Source organism: Dama dama, chromosome 25 (assembly GCF_033118175.1).
Source record: "Dama dama isolate Ldn47 chromosome 25, ASM3311817v1, whole genome shotgun sequence".
Classification (NCBI taxonomy): Eukaryota; Metazoa; Chordata; class Mammalia; order Artiodactyla; family Cervidae; genus Dama; species Dama dama.
In genome coordinates, this window is record NC_083705.1 from 68,304,847 (window position 1) to 68,322,065 (window position 17,219).

Here is a 17,219-nt window from a genome sequence, read left to right on the forward strand (position 1 = left end):
GAATTACACACTTAAAAATGGTTAGGATGCTAACTCTTGTTATGTATGTTTTCCCACATTTAAAAAACATTTAAACCACAGTAAAGTACCACTGGACTTCCCTGGTGGTTCAGCAGTAAAGAACCCGTCTGCCAATGCAGGAGACACAGGTTTGATTCCTGGTCTGGAAGATCCCCTGGAGAAGGAAATGGCAACCGACTCCTGTATTCTTGCCTAGGAAATCCAACGGACAGAGGAGACTGTCGGGGGCTATAGTCCATGGGGTTGCAAAAGAGTCAGACATGGACTAAACTATAAGATACCACTACACACCTATTAAAATGACAAAAACAAAAACATATATACTCTTATCATACATTCAGGAATCCTATTCCTAGGTATTTGACCTAGTAAAGTGAGAACTTATGTTCACACAGAAATCTATGTGAATTTCATGTGTAATTCCCCCAAACTTGAAACAAGCAACCCCAAAATTCCACAACTGGGGAATGGATAAACTGTGGCACATTCCTACAACAGAATTCCACTCAGCCATTAAAAAAAAAGATAAGACTACTGATATATGCAACAATGTGAATACATCTCAAATACATTATGTTACATTGAAAGAAACCAGACTCAAATAGCTACATACTGTTTAATTCCATGTATAACATTCTGGAAAAGGCAAAACTATTGGGGTGGTGCACAAGTAAGTGAGGTTTTTGCATTGTTTAAATTTGCTGTTTGATGCTGGAATACATTTTTAAATGTGGTTACATTATACATCATTTTAATGCACATTTCTTTTTTTTTTTTTTCCTAATGACATTACTTGCTGCTTATTTTATATTTATTTTAGACTACGGAGATGATGTTAGACAAAAGCAAATTCGAGCAACCTTATTTCAGTACAAAATGGGTCATAAGGCAGAGGAGAGAACTCAACATCAACAACGCATTTGGCTCAGGAACTGCTAACGAATGTACAGTGCAGTGGTGGTTCAAGAAGTTTTGCAAAGGAGATGACAGCCTTAAAGATGAGGTGTGTAGTGGTCAGCCATCGGAAGGTGACAACAACTGAGAGTCGTCATTGAAAATGATCCTCTTACAACTACACAAGAAGCTGCCCAAGAACTCAATGTCAACATTCTACATTCGTTTGGCATTGGAAGCAAACTAGAAAGGTGAAAAAGCTATGTGGGTTGCCTCATAAGTTAATCAAAAATCAAAAAAAATTATCATTTTGAAGAATCATCTTCTCTTATCCTACACAACAACAATGAACCATTCCTTGATCAGATTGTGATGTGCAATGAAAGGTGGATTTTATATGACAACTGGCAATGACCAGCTCAGCAGCTGGTCCAAGAAGCTCCAAAGCACTTCCCAAAGCCAAACTTGCACCAAAAAAGAGTCATAGTCACTGTTGGGTGGTCTGCTGCCCATCTGATACCCTACAGCTTTCTGAATCTCAGCATAACCCTTACATCTGAGACGTATGTTCAGCAAATCAATAAAAAGCACCAAAAACTGCAAGGCCTGAAACCAGTATTAGTCAAACCAGTTTATTAGTCAACAGAAAGGGCCAATTCTTTTCCATGACAATGCCCAACTACATGTTGCACAGCCAACACTTCAAAAGTTGAAGGAATTGAGCTATAAAATTTTGCCTCATCCACCACGTTTACCCGACCTCTGGCCAACCGACTACCACCTCTTCAAGCACCTCAACAACTTTTTGTAGGAAAAATGCTTCCACAACCAGTAGGAGAAAGAAAATGCTTTCCAAGAGTTTGTTGACTCACGAAGCATGGATGTTTATGCTACAGGAATAAACAAGCACCTCCCATTGGCAAAAAACATGTTGACTGTAATGGCTCCTATTTTGATTAATAAAGATATTTGAGCCAAATTATAATGATTTGAAATTCAAGGACTGAAACAACAATTACATTTGTACCAACCTAATATATAGGCAGAAACAGATGAGTGGTTCCAGAGTCTGGAGGTAGAGCTGACCATAAAAAGGCATGGAGATATTTTGAGTAGTGAAAGAAGTATTCTATATCTTCTTGACTGTGGTGGCTACATGACTGCATCCATTTGTCAAAAACTCACAGACATTAAATAAGGTAAATTTTACTTTAATTATACTTGGGGGGGGAGGAGATCAAAAGATTTTCTACAGTAGTGACTACTTGTAGGAGACAAGAACAGGTAATGAGAAAAGGTAATGACATGGGAAAAAATTGGTTCTCTCTCTAAAATGTGGTCTAATGAAGTTGTAGATTGCAATGTATGGCAGTGAGCACATTTATTCCATCCAACCATGTTGCAAGGGACTGGAAATCATCAGTGCTGGTCATCAAATGTTTCCAGCATTCTACGTCCTAGGCATGTGGCGGGACTGCACTTTCCTGTTACCTCTGAAATCGTACATGGACATGTAACCTGCTATGGTCAGTGCAATATGAGGTCTAGCAATGGGCATCACTTCTGGATAGAAGGCTTTGGGCACTGATGAACACTCTCCATCACACTGCATGCTCCTGCCTCAATGACTGTAGAATCAAAAACACGGTATCCCATCTAGATCTCCAGGTGATCCAACTTAGGAGCATTTCGAGATGTGATGTCAGTGAGAAACTTCAACCTTTTGTTGGTTTAAGCTGCTCAGGTTTGGGGGTAGTTTATGACTAAGACTGGAGAAGGCAATGGCACCGCACTCCAGTACTCTTGCCTGGAAAATCCCATGGACAGAGGAGCCTGGTAGGCTGCAGTCCATGGGGTCGCGAACAGTCAGACATGACAGAGCGACTTCATTTTCACTTTTCACTTTTCTGCATTGGAGAAGGAAACTGGCAACCCACTCCAGTGTTCTTGCCTGGAGAATCCCAGGGATGGGGTCGCACAGAGTCGGACACGACTGAAGTGACTTAGCAGCAGTAGTAGTATGACCAAGACATAAATTACCCTTTCCTGTTTTATAAAGGATCTTAGCAGATTCACAAAACTAGAACAAGCACAACTACCACCAACAGAGAAATTCAAAGAAAACTCTTTCCACCATCTTTCCATGTTCTCAAGAGCATTAACAATGCTGAAAAGAAAGACCAATACTACGTCCTTATCAGGCCATGCTCCCAAGTCATCATCTGGTTTCTGACTGTGATGATGGAGCAAGCTTACACTGGTGAATTTCCAATCACTGATGATCACAGGGCTGAGAAAATTACAGTAACCCTCATAGACAAGTTAACAAGCGTGGAGTGACCAGCCCTAGATTTGGAAGTGCAACTTGAAAACCTAGAAAAATGGCAAAATAACCTACTTCCATTTGGTTAGCTTGGTTTCATTGTCCTGACCACCTCAGCTGGCATAAGGACCATGAAGAAACAAGACAAAAACACACAGGAGAGAAATCCTGTAATTTCTTTCCTAAAGGAGTTTACCACATGCACATAAAATGCCTCAAGGGGCAAAGGGGCGGGGGGGGGGGGGGTGGCGGTGAGGGAGTCAAAGAATAATCTATTTTGTTTAGTAGGATCAATCCCACCACCTGAAACTTCAACAGAATAACAAGGCCAACAGTACAAAAGCAGAGCTAAGTGTACAAAAGATGCAGCCTGAGGCCCTTCACTAAAAATGAAATGTGATGGAGTAAGGCTCCATCAAATTTACATGCAGTAAAATTACAAATCTTGTTCAGGCCAAAGTAAAATCAATGCACTTTGCTGGTTATGAACACAAACCTACCTAGAAATCAAAGCTCTGCAAACTTACTTAGGAAAAAAAAAGCTCTTAGTGGTTTTCAAGCGCAAACTTCTGTTATAACCTGTAGCAATTTTTGTTGCTTAGTTTGTTTATTTGAATACTTAGTATCTTCACAAAAGGAAATCAACCCTGAATATTCATCCGGAGGACTGATGCTGAAGTTGAAGCTCCAATACTTTGCCCACCTGATGCAACCAGTCGACTCATTGGAAAAGACCCTAATGCTAGGAAAGATTTATGGCAGGAGGAGAAGGGGACAACAGAGGACAAGATGGTTGGATGGCATCATCGACTCAATGGACTTGAGTTTGAGCAAACTCTGGGAGATGGTGAAGGACAGGGAAGAATGGTGTGCTGAAGTCCATGAGGTCGCAAAGAGTCAGACACAACTGAGCGACGGAACAACAAGAATCTTCACAAAGCATACCTTTTGAAAGTTTCTAGCCCAGTACCTAGCTCAATTAAGGTGCTTTGAATGAAACCTTCAAATCCTGAGTGACTGAGCAAGGAGACAACCTAGGAGGTGGAAAGGGAGAGGGAAAGCCCAATAGTGTGAGAGGTTACCAAGTCAGCACCCATTTAGGATTATCCCACCCCTTTAGTTCTTTTAGCCAACAATCCACTTCACCACATACATTCTTTTCTTTTTTTTTTTTCCATTTATTTTTATTAGTTGGAGGCTAATTACTTTACGATAATGTAGTGGTTTTTGTCATACACTGACATGAATCAGCCATGGATTTACATGTATTCCCCATCCCAATGCCCCCTCCCACCTCCCTCTCCACTCGATTCCTCTGGGTCTTCCCAGTGCACCAGGCCCGAGCACTTGTCTCACGCATCCAGCCTCGGCTGGTGATCTGTTTCACCCTAAATAATATACATGTTTCGATGCTGTTCTCTCGAAACATCCCACCCTCACCTTCTCCCACAGAGTCCAAAATTCTGTCTGTACATCTGTGTCTCTTTTTCTGTTTTGCATATAGGGTTATTGTTACCAACTTTCTAAATTTCACATATATGCATTAGTATACTGTATCGGTCTTTATCTTTCTGGCTTACTTCACTCTGTATAATGGGCTTCAGTTTCATCCATCTCATTAGAACCGATTCAAATGAATTCTTTTTAATGGCTGAGTAATATTCCATGGTGTATATGTACCACAGCTTCCTTATCCATTTGTCTGCTGATGGGCATCTAGGTTGCTTCCATGTCCTGGCTATTATAACCAGTGCTGCGATGAACATTGGGGTGCACGTGTCTCTTTCAGATCTGGTTTCCTCGGTGTGTATGCCCAGAAACCACATACATTCTAAGCATCTACCCTAAGGAAAAATACAGACCAATTCATAGCTTTGGGTACATTCTAACTCTTAAACCACTGTCTATCCTGAAAGCTCTTTAAGACTTCAAAAAGTTTCCACTTTCCTTCTGGTGATAAACTAGTGATAATTTTAATAAACAATGGTTTAATATACTTTATTTTTTAGAACAGATTACATTTACAGAAAATGTGGGAAGACAGTACAGTGTTTCCACATATCCAGTACCCCTATTACTAACATCCTACATTAGGATGTTACACTTCTAATACATTAGGGTGGTACTTTTATGACACTTAATGAACCCATACTGACACACGATCATCAACTACAGTTAAGAGTCTATTCAGATCTCCTTGATCTTTACCTAAAGTGATTTTTCTGTTCCAGAATCCACATTACATTTAGTTGTCATGTCTCCTTAGGCTCCTCTTAGCTCTGGCAGTTTCTCAGACTTTGCTTGTCTTTGACAATTTTTATCATTTCAAGGAGTATTGCAAGATGCCCTTCTATCAGAATTTGTTTATGGTTTTTGCTGATGATTAGAGTGGAGCTATGTATTTTGGGAAGGAAAATCTCACAGGCAGAGTGCCATTTCAGCACATAATATCAACGGCACACATTATCAACATGATTTTTATGACTACTAAATTTGACGCTGATTCACTTGGTTGCAATAACAAGGGATTTTCAATATCTGATTATTGACAAAAATCTTATAATTAGTAGCTATGATTACAGTGAACAATTATTAAAAAGTATTACTCAGGACTTCCCTGGCAGTCAAGTGATTAAGATTTCATTATTCCAATGCACGGGGTGCGGGTTCGATCCCTAGTTGGGGAAATCCCACATGTCTCTCAGATGGGCCACAAGTATTACTCAAAATATTACAGCCAAGATCAGGAGTGTGGCTACATAAACTGTGGTACATTCAGTACTTGGAATGTCTATTTGTTGCTGTTCAGTCACTCAGTCATGTCCGACTCTTTGCAGAATGTCTATAGTCCCTTAAAAACAGCAAATTTAACAACTCTTATGACAATATAGAAAAATGTATAATGTTACATAAGCAAAGCACAAATTTAAAAAATGAATACACACTGTTCTTCCAACAAGATAAGAAACCTAAAACAGCCTAAAAGAGAAAACACACACACAAAAAATGACAGCGACTATAATTGGTTAGATGAGAATATGGGTGATTTTCTTCCCCTCTTTCCCAAGTTTCTATTGTTTCATTGCTACTTTTACAACTATAAGAAAAAAAAAAAAAACTGAACTAAAATTTTGTGGAAAACACTTCCTTTTTGACCGTGGAAGTATATATACATATACATACTTTTAATATGTGGATTTGGTAATTAGGCCTTGAAAATTTTAAATTCCAATTTAAATTGGAATTTAAAATTCCAATCCATATATCCCAAAGCTTAGTTATTTCTGATCCCTTCAGAATGTCACTACACATGACATTCTTCAGAATGATCCCTTCACATGTCATTACAAAACTAACATTCACCTGCACTACTGCTCCTGGAAGCCCAAAAACTAGTTTCCAGCCTGAAAACTATTACGTAATAGGCTTGAGTTACGTTCTGTCAGTGAGACGCTCTTCTGTGGGATCAGAAGACAGAGGGAAGGGGTACCGCCGTTTTCTACTTCTGGCTTTGCCCAGCTGTGGGCAAATGCAAGTTCAGCAGCAGAGGCAGGAGTGTCAGCAGGAGTGTGCCGAGTATCAGTCTGATTCCTCTCAGCTGCAAACTTACCCTTCAGTACTACCTGTTCAGTAATAAGAGACTGACTCTTTTAAACAGTTCTCAGAAAAGGATCTGTCAGTAGAGGGTGCTGGAGGGACAACACAGGAGGCCTGGAGCAAGCCTGCTCCTGCTGCACTCTCAGTGGGCTTGCCAGCTTCTCACCGCCCCACTGATAAGACCTCAACACACTCCAGGCCTTGCACCCACAGCGGTACCCTAACTCTCTGTGCATGTCTACCCACCCACCAACCTTGGGTTTCCTGCATGCGCCCTGGGGCGGGGGTAGGGGGAGGGGGGTGTTTCCTGCTCACCCAGAAACTGTGGGCTAGCTCTGGCTTGGACAACTCCATGCTTCTCCAATGCAGTCTGAACCACAGCGGTGAGGAAGAGTTCCACCCCTCCCAAGTCTTCCTACCTGCACTTTCCCTCAGGCCCAGCGTACCCTTTACAGCAGTCCTGGCATCTTTATAATTACTCTCTTACCACAGCTTAATAATTCTTTCAACTTCCTCTAAGTTACTGTGTTTTCAGTCTCCTCACTGGATCCAAAATACAAAGAAAAAAGAAGATTTAAAGAACCAAGTGAAATTTTTAAGAACTGAAAAATACAGGGAGCCTGGGCTCATTCTTCGGCTCAGGCTCAACAGCAATGACTGCCTCAAGAAAAAGCACTTGGATTATTCTTAGGTGTGACCAGTTGGAACTGCTTTTACCCCACTGAAACACCATTTTTACTATGGAAGAAAAAAGAGCCTGACAGACAACAGTTACTCAGGCAGGTATGTGGCAGGCACAAACGAATGAAGTGACTCTAAGAACCAAAGAAACCAACTGACAATATTTGCTGCCAATGACAAAACTTTCAAACAAATATTAGGATTTTAGAAAACCTATTTCCACCACAATAAACATGACAGTGTCCCTAATATCTCAAGCTCTTCTGAGATAAGTGGTGACCTTAATCAATGTGACTTTTATATTATACAGGAAAACATGTCAACAGTTGGAAGATTTGTATACCTTGATCCAACAGCTACCAAATCAACACATGCTGATACAAAGCCACGCATAAGTAAAAGACAATGGAGTTTTAGACAGCTTTACTGAGGAATAACTGAAAACAATCAGATGCACTCAGAGGATACCACTTGATATGCTTTACACTGGTAAAACTGACACCACATTCGAGATAATGACAGATCCGTCCCCACCAGAATTAACTCAGGCCCCTTCGTAATCCTCCTCCATCTCTCATCCTTCTCTCACCCATCTCATTCCCTTTGAACTGACTGTTCTCCACAGCACGTATAACTGTCTTGTCTTGCCATATAATTTACTACATGTTTATTTTCTGTTCTCCCTTCCTCCTTTACCAAGCCAAAGACAAGATCGCAGGCTCTATGAAAAAAGGGATTTTGTCTATTTTGTTACTCGCCTACCCCAGGTGCATAAAATAGTGTCTGGCTTGTAACAGCTGCCACGTAAGCACTTGTAAATAAGTGCATGTATGCCTGGCCATAGGCATGCCAAAGCAGTGACAGCTGATCTATGAAACAATGAAGCAGACATTACTGGAAGCAGATGAAAGACCATGTGGTTCTAGAAAGACAGTAACTAGCCGTCTGCTTCTGACAACTTCCTATCCTTTGAACTCATTGCTTCCAAATCTAAGTCATCTCAAGGTTTTGCCATACTACAGAACATGATCAATATGATACACTTGAGCTTCATCCCTTCCCAATGAATACAATTCACAAAGCATTAAGAACAATTGCTTTGGCAGTCCATAAAAAACTGCTGATAAGATTTTATATTATGTTTTGCTAGTTTGAGCAGTAATTTAGAAAATGAAAAAGAAAAATGTTAGCTCTATGTATCACTGAGCTGAAGTAAGAGCACTCTACTATGGCAAAATGTTTAATATCTTAATCAGAGTTTCATACATCAATACTTGCTTGCAACAGCCATTCCAATATTGCAGTGCTTTTTAAAAATGCATACCTTTTGGCAAAGGACAACATTTTTTCTTTGAAACTGAAAAACCTCAGTGCATTGCAGAATCAGACTCCTAACTGACAAAATGAGAAAGATGTAAGATCTTCTCAAGCTCTGACGTTTAAAGATTTAATGACAGAGAAGTTTACCTACCTAACAGAACATCTTTCAAAAGTGAAATCAATTCTCTTAAACCCTGCCCCTACTTTACCAACTAGGTTTACATAATATTCTAAATGCTATGTTGTCATTTCAACAACTTTCATAACATCTTCACTAGGAGTATATTTTGTCTCGAGAAACTTTCTTTGCTCACCCCTAAAAAGCAACTCATTTGTTAATATTTTACCATGATATTACAAAATTCAGTCATATCTTCAGGCTCCACTTCTAAATCTAGGCTTTTTGCTATTTATACTACATCTGCAATTACTTCCTCCACTGAAGTCTTAAACCCCTCAAAATCAACAAGGGTTGGAATCAAACTCTTTTTTCTAAATTCCTGTTGACGTTGATGTTTTTACCTCTTCCTGTGAATCATAAACGTTCTCTTTTAAAATTTTTATTTCTTTTAATTGAATGATGGTTGATTTACACTGTTGTTCTAGTATCACAAATATTCTTAATGGCATCTACAATGGTGAACCCTTTCCATAATGTCTTCAATTTACTTTGTCCAGATCCATCAAAGGAATAATTATCTCCATGGCAGCTTGCTGAAGTGACAGAGGATGAGATGATTAGATAGCATCACCAACTCAATCGACATGAATGAGGGCAAACTCCAGGAGACAGTGAAGGACAGGGGAGTCTGGCATGCTGCAGTCCATGGGGTTGCAAAGAGTAAGACATGCCTTTACGACTGAACAACAAGTAGCAGCTATAGGCTTAAGAAATTTCTTCTCAAATAATAAGACTTTGACTTTCCTAGTCAAAATTATTGGTACTTTTTGATCCACTGGCTACAGAATGGATTTTGTTTGTCAGCAGGTATGAAAACATTCATCTCATTGCACATCTCCATCAGAACTCTTCGGTTATCAGGTATATTGTCAATGAGCAGTAATATTTTGAAAGGAATCTTTTTTTCCCTGAGCAGTAGGCCTCAGCAGTGGGTTTAAAATATTCAATAAACCATGTTGTAAACAGATGAGCTGTCATCTAGGCCTGTTCCATTTACAGAGCACAGGCAGAGTAGAATTAGCATAATTTTAAGAGCCCTAGGATTTTCAGAATGGCAAATGATCAACAGCTTCAACTTAAAATGACCAGCTACATTAGCCCCTAACACAAGTCAGCCTGTCCTTTGAAGCTTTGAAGTCAAGCACTAACTTCTCCTCTCCAGCTATTAAAATCCTAGTTGGCATTTCCTGCCAATATAAGGCTGTTTCGTGGATATTGAAAATCTGCTCTTCAGTGTGACCACCTTCAAAAATTATCTCAGCTGGATTTTCTGGATATCTGGCTACTTCACTTTGCTCTTCGCCGTTAAAGAGACAACTTCTTTCCTTATAACTCATGAACCAAGCTCTGCTAGCTTTAAACGTTTCCTCTACAGCTTCCTCCATTCTCTCAGCCTTCACAGAAGTGAAGAGTGAAAGCCATGCTCTGGGTAGGCTTTGGCTTCAGGGAGTGTGGGCCTGGTCTGATCTCTCCAGACCACTAAGACTCTATTAGCAATACAGCTGCTTCTCTTTCTTATCATCTGTATGTTCACTGCAGCAGCACTTTTTTCTTCAAGAACTTTATCTGTGCATTCACACCTTGGCTAACTGGAGCAAAAGGCCTAGTTTTCAGCCTATCTGGGATTTCAACATACTTTCCTCACTAAGCTGAATCATTTCTAACTTGTGATTTAAAGTGAGAGGCAACTATTCTTTCACTTGAACACTTAAAAGAGATCATTAGAGGGTTATTAAACAGCCTAATTTCAATATTATAGTGTCTTAGGGAATAGCGAGGCCCTGAGGAGGAAAAAAAAGAAACGGCAACAGCAGGGAGTGGGGCAGTCAGAAAACACACATTGATCAGTTAAGTTTGCTCTCTTTGTGGGCACAGTTCATGGTGCCCCAAAACAACTGTAATAGTAGTAAATCACAGATCACTATAACAAATACAGTAATAACAAATACAGTAATAATGAGAAAGTTTGAAATACGGAAAGAATTGCTAAGATGTGACAGAGAGACATGCAAGTGAGCAAATGTTTTTGGAAAAACAGCACCTACAGACTTAGTGCAGGGTTGCCACAAACCCTCAATTTGTTTTTTAAAAAAAAAATCATTATCTACAGAGCTCAATAAAGTGAAACACAATAAAATCAAGGCATGCCTGTATTATGAGAATGATGATAAACCTGTTGGTTTTGCAAAAATAAGATTTAATATACTGAACACTTTAATACACAACAAACAATATGAAGGGTCAAAATCTAGCAAATAATCAATTTTTTAACAATTCAGGGTTTTTACTACAAGTATGAAACATTCTGAGCATATAACATCATATATGATACCATTAGGGGAAAAATGAGCATTTTTTTCATTTAAAAAAGCAACAAGCCTAAAAAAAAAAAAAAAAGCAACAAGCATTTTTAAAAGAGATGTAAGAGTTAACACTATTTGCTGGTTGGCATTTCAGTAACAATCTGTTCATATCAACATAATAAAAAAACAAGTATACAACGTCTTCAGTGTTATTAACAATGAGTGATAAAATTTAAAGATTTAAAAAATTTTTATGTTCTTTATGTTTAGCCATATTTTCCAAGTCTCCTACAAAAAGAAAATTTCTTTTATAATCAGATAAAAACCCAACCGCATTTTTTTAATTTACGAAATAACCTGTAATAACTCATTTAGCAAACAGAAGTTGCTTCCAAGCTTTTTGCTATCTTCGCTTTATCATTTTATCATGAAATCTTCTGTAATCCTCCCGCTTTTTCCAGCCTTGTTTCAAGTTAAGTTTACATTAATTTGAAATTTTCAGACTTTTAATTTGGAATTTTGCAAAATTAGGCATGAGAAGTATTAAAAGTCACTTTCATTTCATGGCTAACTATCAAAACAAATGCAAAGTGAAACTTTGCAAATTATGTAAATGATTCATCTTATAAATGGAGTGACAAAAATTCAGTTATCTCAACATTGGATACAAGGTGAAAGTGAATGTTGCTCAGTTGTGTCCAACCCTTTGTGACTCCATGGACTACAATCCGCCAGGCTCCTCTGTCCATGGAATTCTCCAGGTAAGAATACTGGAGTGGTTAGCAATTTCCTTCTCCATGGGATCTTGCCCACCCAGAGACCAAACCCAGGTCTCCTGCACTGCAGGCAAATTTTTTACCATCTGAGCCACCAGGGAAGACACAGGGTATCCACTTATAAATATCTAATTTAAACATGAAGTCTGAAATATCTAATGTAACCACAAAGTCCGACAGGCCTGAGTTTGAATCTTGCCTCTGATGTCGGTCACCTGTTATGACCCTGGCGAAGTTACTTAATCATACTAACCTTCAGTTTCCTCATCTGTAAAAAGAGAATGCTACCTACTGATAAGTGTTTGTGTGTAAAATGTTTAGTGAAGGACATGCCATACATCAAGCCCTCAGTAAATGTTAGTTACCTCAACAGAGAACAATGTTCGAGTTAGTATGTAAACATCATTTATACCTCATCCTGATTATAATTTTACATAGAAAGGAAAAAAAAAAAAAAAAACAGTGCACTAAGAAGCACACTGAAAATATGTCTTCCGCCATTCCATATAGACTGAGATTCTGCAATTCCTGAATCACCACTATCGTACCGTAAGTGTATGCAGGTACTTAGTACATAAGCTCAAAGAATGAGAACTTAATAAAACATGCCGGTATAGATCAAGTGATAAATCAATAAACACGCGTATTACTAGGTTGAGTCATTAAAATTTGAACCCAAAAGGATGTATGGATGTAGACAGAAATTTACACACTAGGACCACCTGTCCAAAAAAAGTCATTCTTAATCTCCTCAGCAGTTTCACTTGACTGTTTCCAAAGGAGTCTACTGTGGCAATTACCTTTCACTCATAGTACCTAGTAGAAACAGCCGAAACACAATGAAAGGAAAACTATTTGTAATTAGGATACCTAGGTTTAAATCTTTCTCTCATTCGGGTGTGAAACCTGGACAAACTATTAAGATAACTAAAATAACTACCAATAACTTCCACATCTATAAAAGATAATAATACCTACCTACTCCACAGATCAAATGTGAAGGCATATAACTATGCTTTGTAAACTGCCAAGTATAACATGCAAATATCACTACAGCTGAAGTTCTTTTATTATCCAAGGAAAGACTTCTTTTAAAAATGATACACTGATCCCCTCCACTCATTACATATATGGACAATATCATATTTTCCACCACTCATTATTGCATACCACGAGAGTCCTCAACGATCTTCACCTACAATCACCAAGAGTCACAATCTGAAAGGCTGAAAGATGCTTATCACATCCCCACATAAGATATCTCAAGCATAAATGTATCTTCACTGATAATCCAAACAAGTTAGAAAGTTCATCTATACACTCACTCATTATTCGATAGGTTCTAGGAAGATAAAATTGCTTAAAAACAACCTAACTACCTTCACTGAATAAAGCAAATGCATGTCAATAGCCACAGATGTTCAGTTGTGTCTTCACTTCTGTATTCTGCTTACGAGTCAGCTGGAGTCAAAGCACACGCACTCACTAGGCAAAACACACACACAAACTCTGCTTATCTGTGTCAGGGGCTGAGCACAAAATAAACTGCACCCAAACAAAAGGAGTCTCTTCAGAGCCTTCCTGCTTCGAATAACCTCGCTGGGCCTGCTCCTTCCTCGTCTGTAAACAAATTACCGGTGGGGGGCACGCAAGCAAGAGGGAGGGCTTCAAACAGGGGTCACTCGGCCGTCACCTGGCGAGGTGTTTTTCGCGAAGTTTCAGAGTCAACAAAGAAGTTTCGTCGCGAAGGGATCGGGCCGCTAGAGCGGCTGGGCGAAGCGACGTTAAAAGACGGACAAAACCGAGTCGGGGGGGGGGGGGGGGGCGGAGAAGGGCGTACAAAACGACCCCTCAGACTTCGAGCCGCGACGACCGCGCCGTCGCCCCCCGGGACTGGCGGGACGGAGTGGAGGGGCGGGGGTCGGGGAGCCACGCCGCCCACCCCAGCCCGACGCCCCCGGCCCTCGACCCGCGCGGGCGGGCGGGGAACGGCTGGAGGCGCCGACGGGTCCCCCTCATGCTCCCCGCCGCCCCTCGCGCCCTGCTACTCAGCGGGGCAAACGGCCCGGACGCCGGCCCCGCCGTGGTCCCGCCCGCTCGCAACGCTGTCACCGCGAGCCCCTGACCCGAGCGGAGGCGCCCCCCGCCTACCCCGCCACCTCACGCGCCGCACGGGCCCCGCCGCCCTCCTCGAGCGCCGCACGGAGCCGGCACGGGCCCGACCCGAACGCGGGAGCCGCAAGCACAGGGCGCGGGCGCCGCCGACTTACCTTCCTCTGCGGTGTCCATCTTGTCTGGGGGGGCGGCGGTGACGCAGCCGCGAGGCTCCAGCGGCCGAGGCCGGAGCCTTCCGGCCGGGGCGGGGAAGGGGAAGGGACGGGGAGGAAGGAGGAGGGAGCGGAGCCGGGCCCGGGCAGGTGCGTGTGCTCAGGTGCGAGAGAGGAAGAGAGAGAGGGGGGAGAGGGAGAGGGAGAGAGGCTGACAGAAAGCAGGCAAGAGAGGGGAGGGGGAGGGGCGGGGAGAGCGGAGGGGCGAGGCCTGGGCGAGGTGTGAAGGCGGAAGGGGCGGGCCTCCTCCGCGACGTGTGGCGTCACTTCCGGCAGCTCGGCGGTGCGCATGCTCAGTGGGCGGCGGTCGCGGGGGCGTTGCGGGACATTCCCCCCCCACCCTTCCACTCCCTCCACAGGCCGCGGAGTGGCCACCGTCGTGGGCCGCGGGCCACTTGGGCTTTGTCCAGAGGGCTGCGCGGGCGGAGAGGCTGAAACCTTAGAAGGAGCTGAACTCTAATGACACCGAGGTGGGAGGCGGGGGGGCAGCGACAAAGACGGCACAGATCCAAGCGAGGAGGGCAGCAGGAGCGAGCCCAGCACCCGCCGCCGCACCGCGGTGCACCACACAGGCGGGCCTCGGGGCTGAAGAGCTACCTGGGCGCCTGTGAAAAGACAGTTCTGCGCCCGGCTCCACTCCCCTCTTCCTGCCCAAGACTCCGGTGCCGCGTGTCTGGAGTCGGTCCAGGAATGGGCATTTTTGTTCCTCACCTGTGGGCGGTTCTGATGCACGTTTTGAGGAAGTGCTAAAATATTATTAATATGAGAAAGGCAAGTCCTAACTTTACCGAGGTCCTTCCCCAAGGAGACTTCTTCATTTGACTGGAAGGACCGCTTCAATAAACAGCTTAGGCTGGAGGCTGTAACATCCGCCTCTAAGGGAAATTGGTTCAGACTGTGAAGTGAAAATGCCTCCTGCCTTGTTATTAACGGGGCTTCCATGGTGGCTCAGATGGTAAAGCGTTTGCCTGCAATGCAGGAGACATGGGTTTGATCCCTAGGTCAGGAAGATCCCCTGCAGAAGGAAATGGCAACCCACTCCAGTACTCCTGCTTGGAAAATTCCATGGACAGAGGAGCCTGGTGGGCTAAAGTCTATGGGGTCGCAAAGAGTCGGACACGACTGAGCTACTTCACTCACTTTGTACAGCCATCAGCGATTTCTGGCCTCCAAACATGAATCCCAAACTGCAATCCACTGGATGTTGCTACCCCAAGCCCACCTTTGATTGCTGAGGAGCTGGGGGAATGCAAAGTGGATAAGGAAACGCAGTTGACCCCCACTCCCACCCCCCGCCGTCCCCCATAGCTGAGGTGCATGTGAAAGGAATGAATTCAGTGAGCCCAGAGGCTTGCATCTTCCCATACCTGGAATGCTAAATTCCTTAGCTTGATAACCTGATCTTTGATGTTCAGACCACGTGTTCCCTTGGTTGCAAACTTGTATATAGCCTGACTTCCCCACGTGCCTGTTTGGAGCAGTTTTCTCAGAGCTACTGAGATGCTGTCTCCTGGGCTCCCAGTCCTAAACATTCCCACCAAATAACTACTTTCAGGTTGTGATTACATCTTTTTAGTCGACAAGATGTGCACAGGGCTTGATACACTGAGCCGTGGATGTTTACCTGGCCAGAGGTGAGTTGCTTCCGCCTGATGAAAGACAGCCCTGCCTCCATGAGCACACACCTTTCCTCACTGTAATTCCTGCTTTTTGCTCTAAAGGAAGAACTATCACACAACACTGTGAATCAACCATACTCCAATTAAAAAAAAACACCCTATTTAGAAAATACAAGTTATGTCACCATCTTTGAATTGCCTGAGTAGAACTAGAGATGTCGGTAATACCAAGATAATATATTTTAAAGACTATGTAAATGAATTGCAAAAATAAATTCAAGAATGCTAGCAATACTTTTTCCATCTGTGAGAGTGAAGGAGTTGGGAAGATCCCCGCTTCCTGCAAGCCTCACCAATCAGAATGAGACTTTAGATTAAAGATAATGGAGGCCTTCTAGAAAGAAACCTTTGAAGACTAATGCCATTGATTTTTCCAGTCACTCATGTTGCCCAAGGTGGGAAAGAATTCAAATTCTTGATGCAATAATGGAGGCCCACTAATTTCAAGGGCTGACCTTGAGAATTGAACGTATTTAAACTTTTCCTTAAATTTGTTTGGACTATATTGTCTCCCAAGAAATTGTATCTGAAGGAGGCTTATACCTCAGTCCCTACCCTTTCCACCCAACATGTAGAGCAGGCACATCGCCTCTAAGGCCTGTGGCAGGGCACATCTCACTCAGCTCAGGCCAGGGGCGCAGTTCACCACCACCAGTTCAGATCCAATCTCAGGTGTCACAGCAAAACGAGAGAGGATTCTGAGAGTTAGAGATTTCCTGAGGGACGTGCTAGTGGTCTGTCAGCTCAGTTATGTGAACCTCCAGGCAGTAGAACAGAGTTAGGATTGGAAGCATGTGGGTGTATGTTGTGTGGGTGGAGGGCTCCCTGCTTTTGTCTTTATGTCTTTTTGTGGTGCTCCAAGGAAAGTTACTTCAAGAATTAAGAACTGCCCCAACGTTTTTTCATTCAGCCTTTGGAGTTTAAAGATAAGAGTACTTTTTGACCAAATTCTTCCTGATAACTTCCAAAATTTTGCTTTGTTGCAACATCTCACCAGAAATGTTCAGAGGGAGATCCTAGAGTAGCAAAATTATAAGCCTGCTCAGGCATGTTGTAAAGCCGCTGGAAGAGTAACTTGGAGCAAGTTGTGTGAATGGAAATGTAGTGTTCAAGTCAC

The 17,219-nt window shown here is 42.4% G+C and overlaps 1 protein-coding gene across 1 annotated transcript in view; it reads right to left on the reverse strand.

Moving 5' to 3' along the window:
• The window catches only part of MARCHF6 (membrane associated ring-CH-type finger 6), an 82,294-nt gene extending 67,691 nt beyond the window's left edge, over positions 1–14,603 (reverse strand). Inside the window, exon 1 of the mRNA XM_061129331.1 lies at positions 14,367–14,603. Within this exon, the coding sequence (XP_060985314.1) occupies positions 14,367–14,385 (19 nt within the window). The 5' untranslated portion in view covers positions 14,386–14,603. The remainder of the gene's footprint in view (positions 1–14,366) is intronic.
• Positions 14,604–17,219: the final 2,616 nt, after the last annotated feature.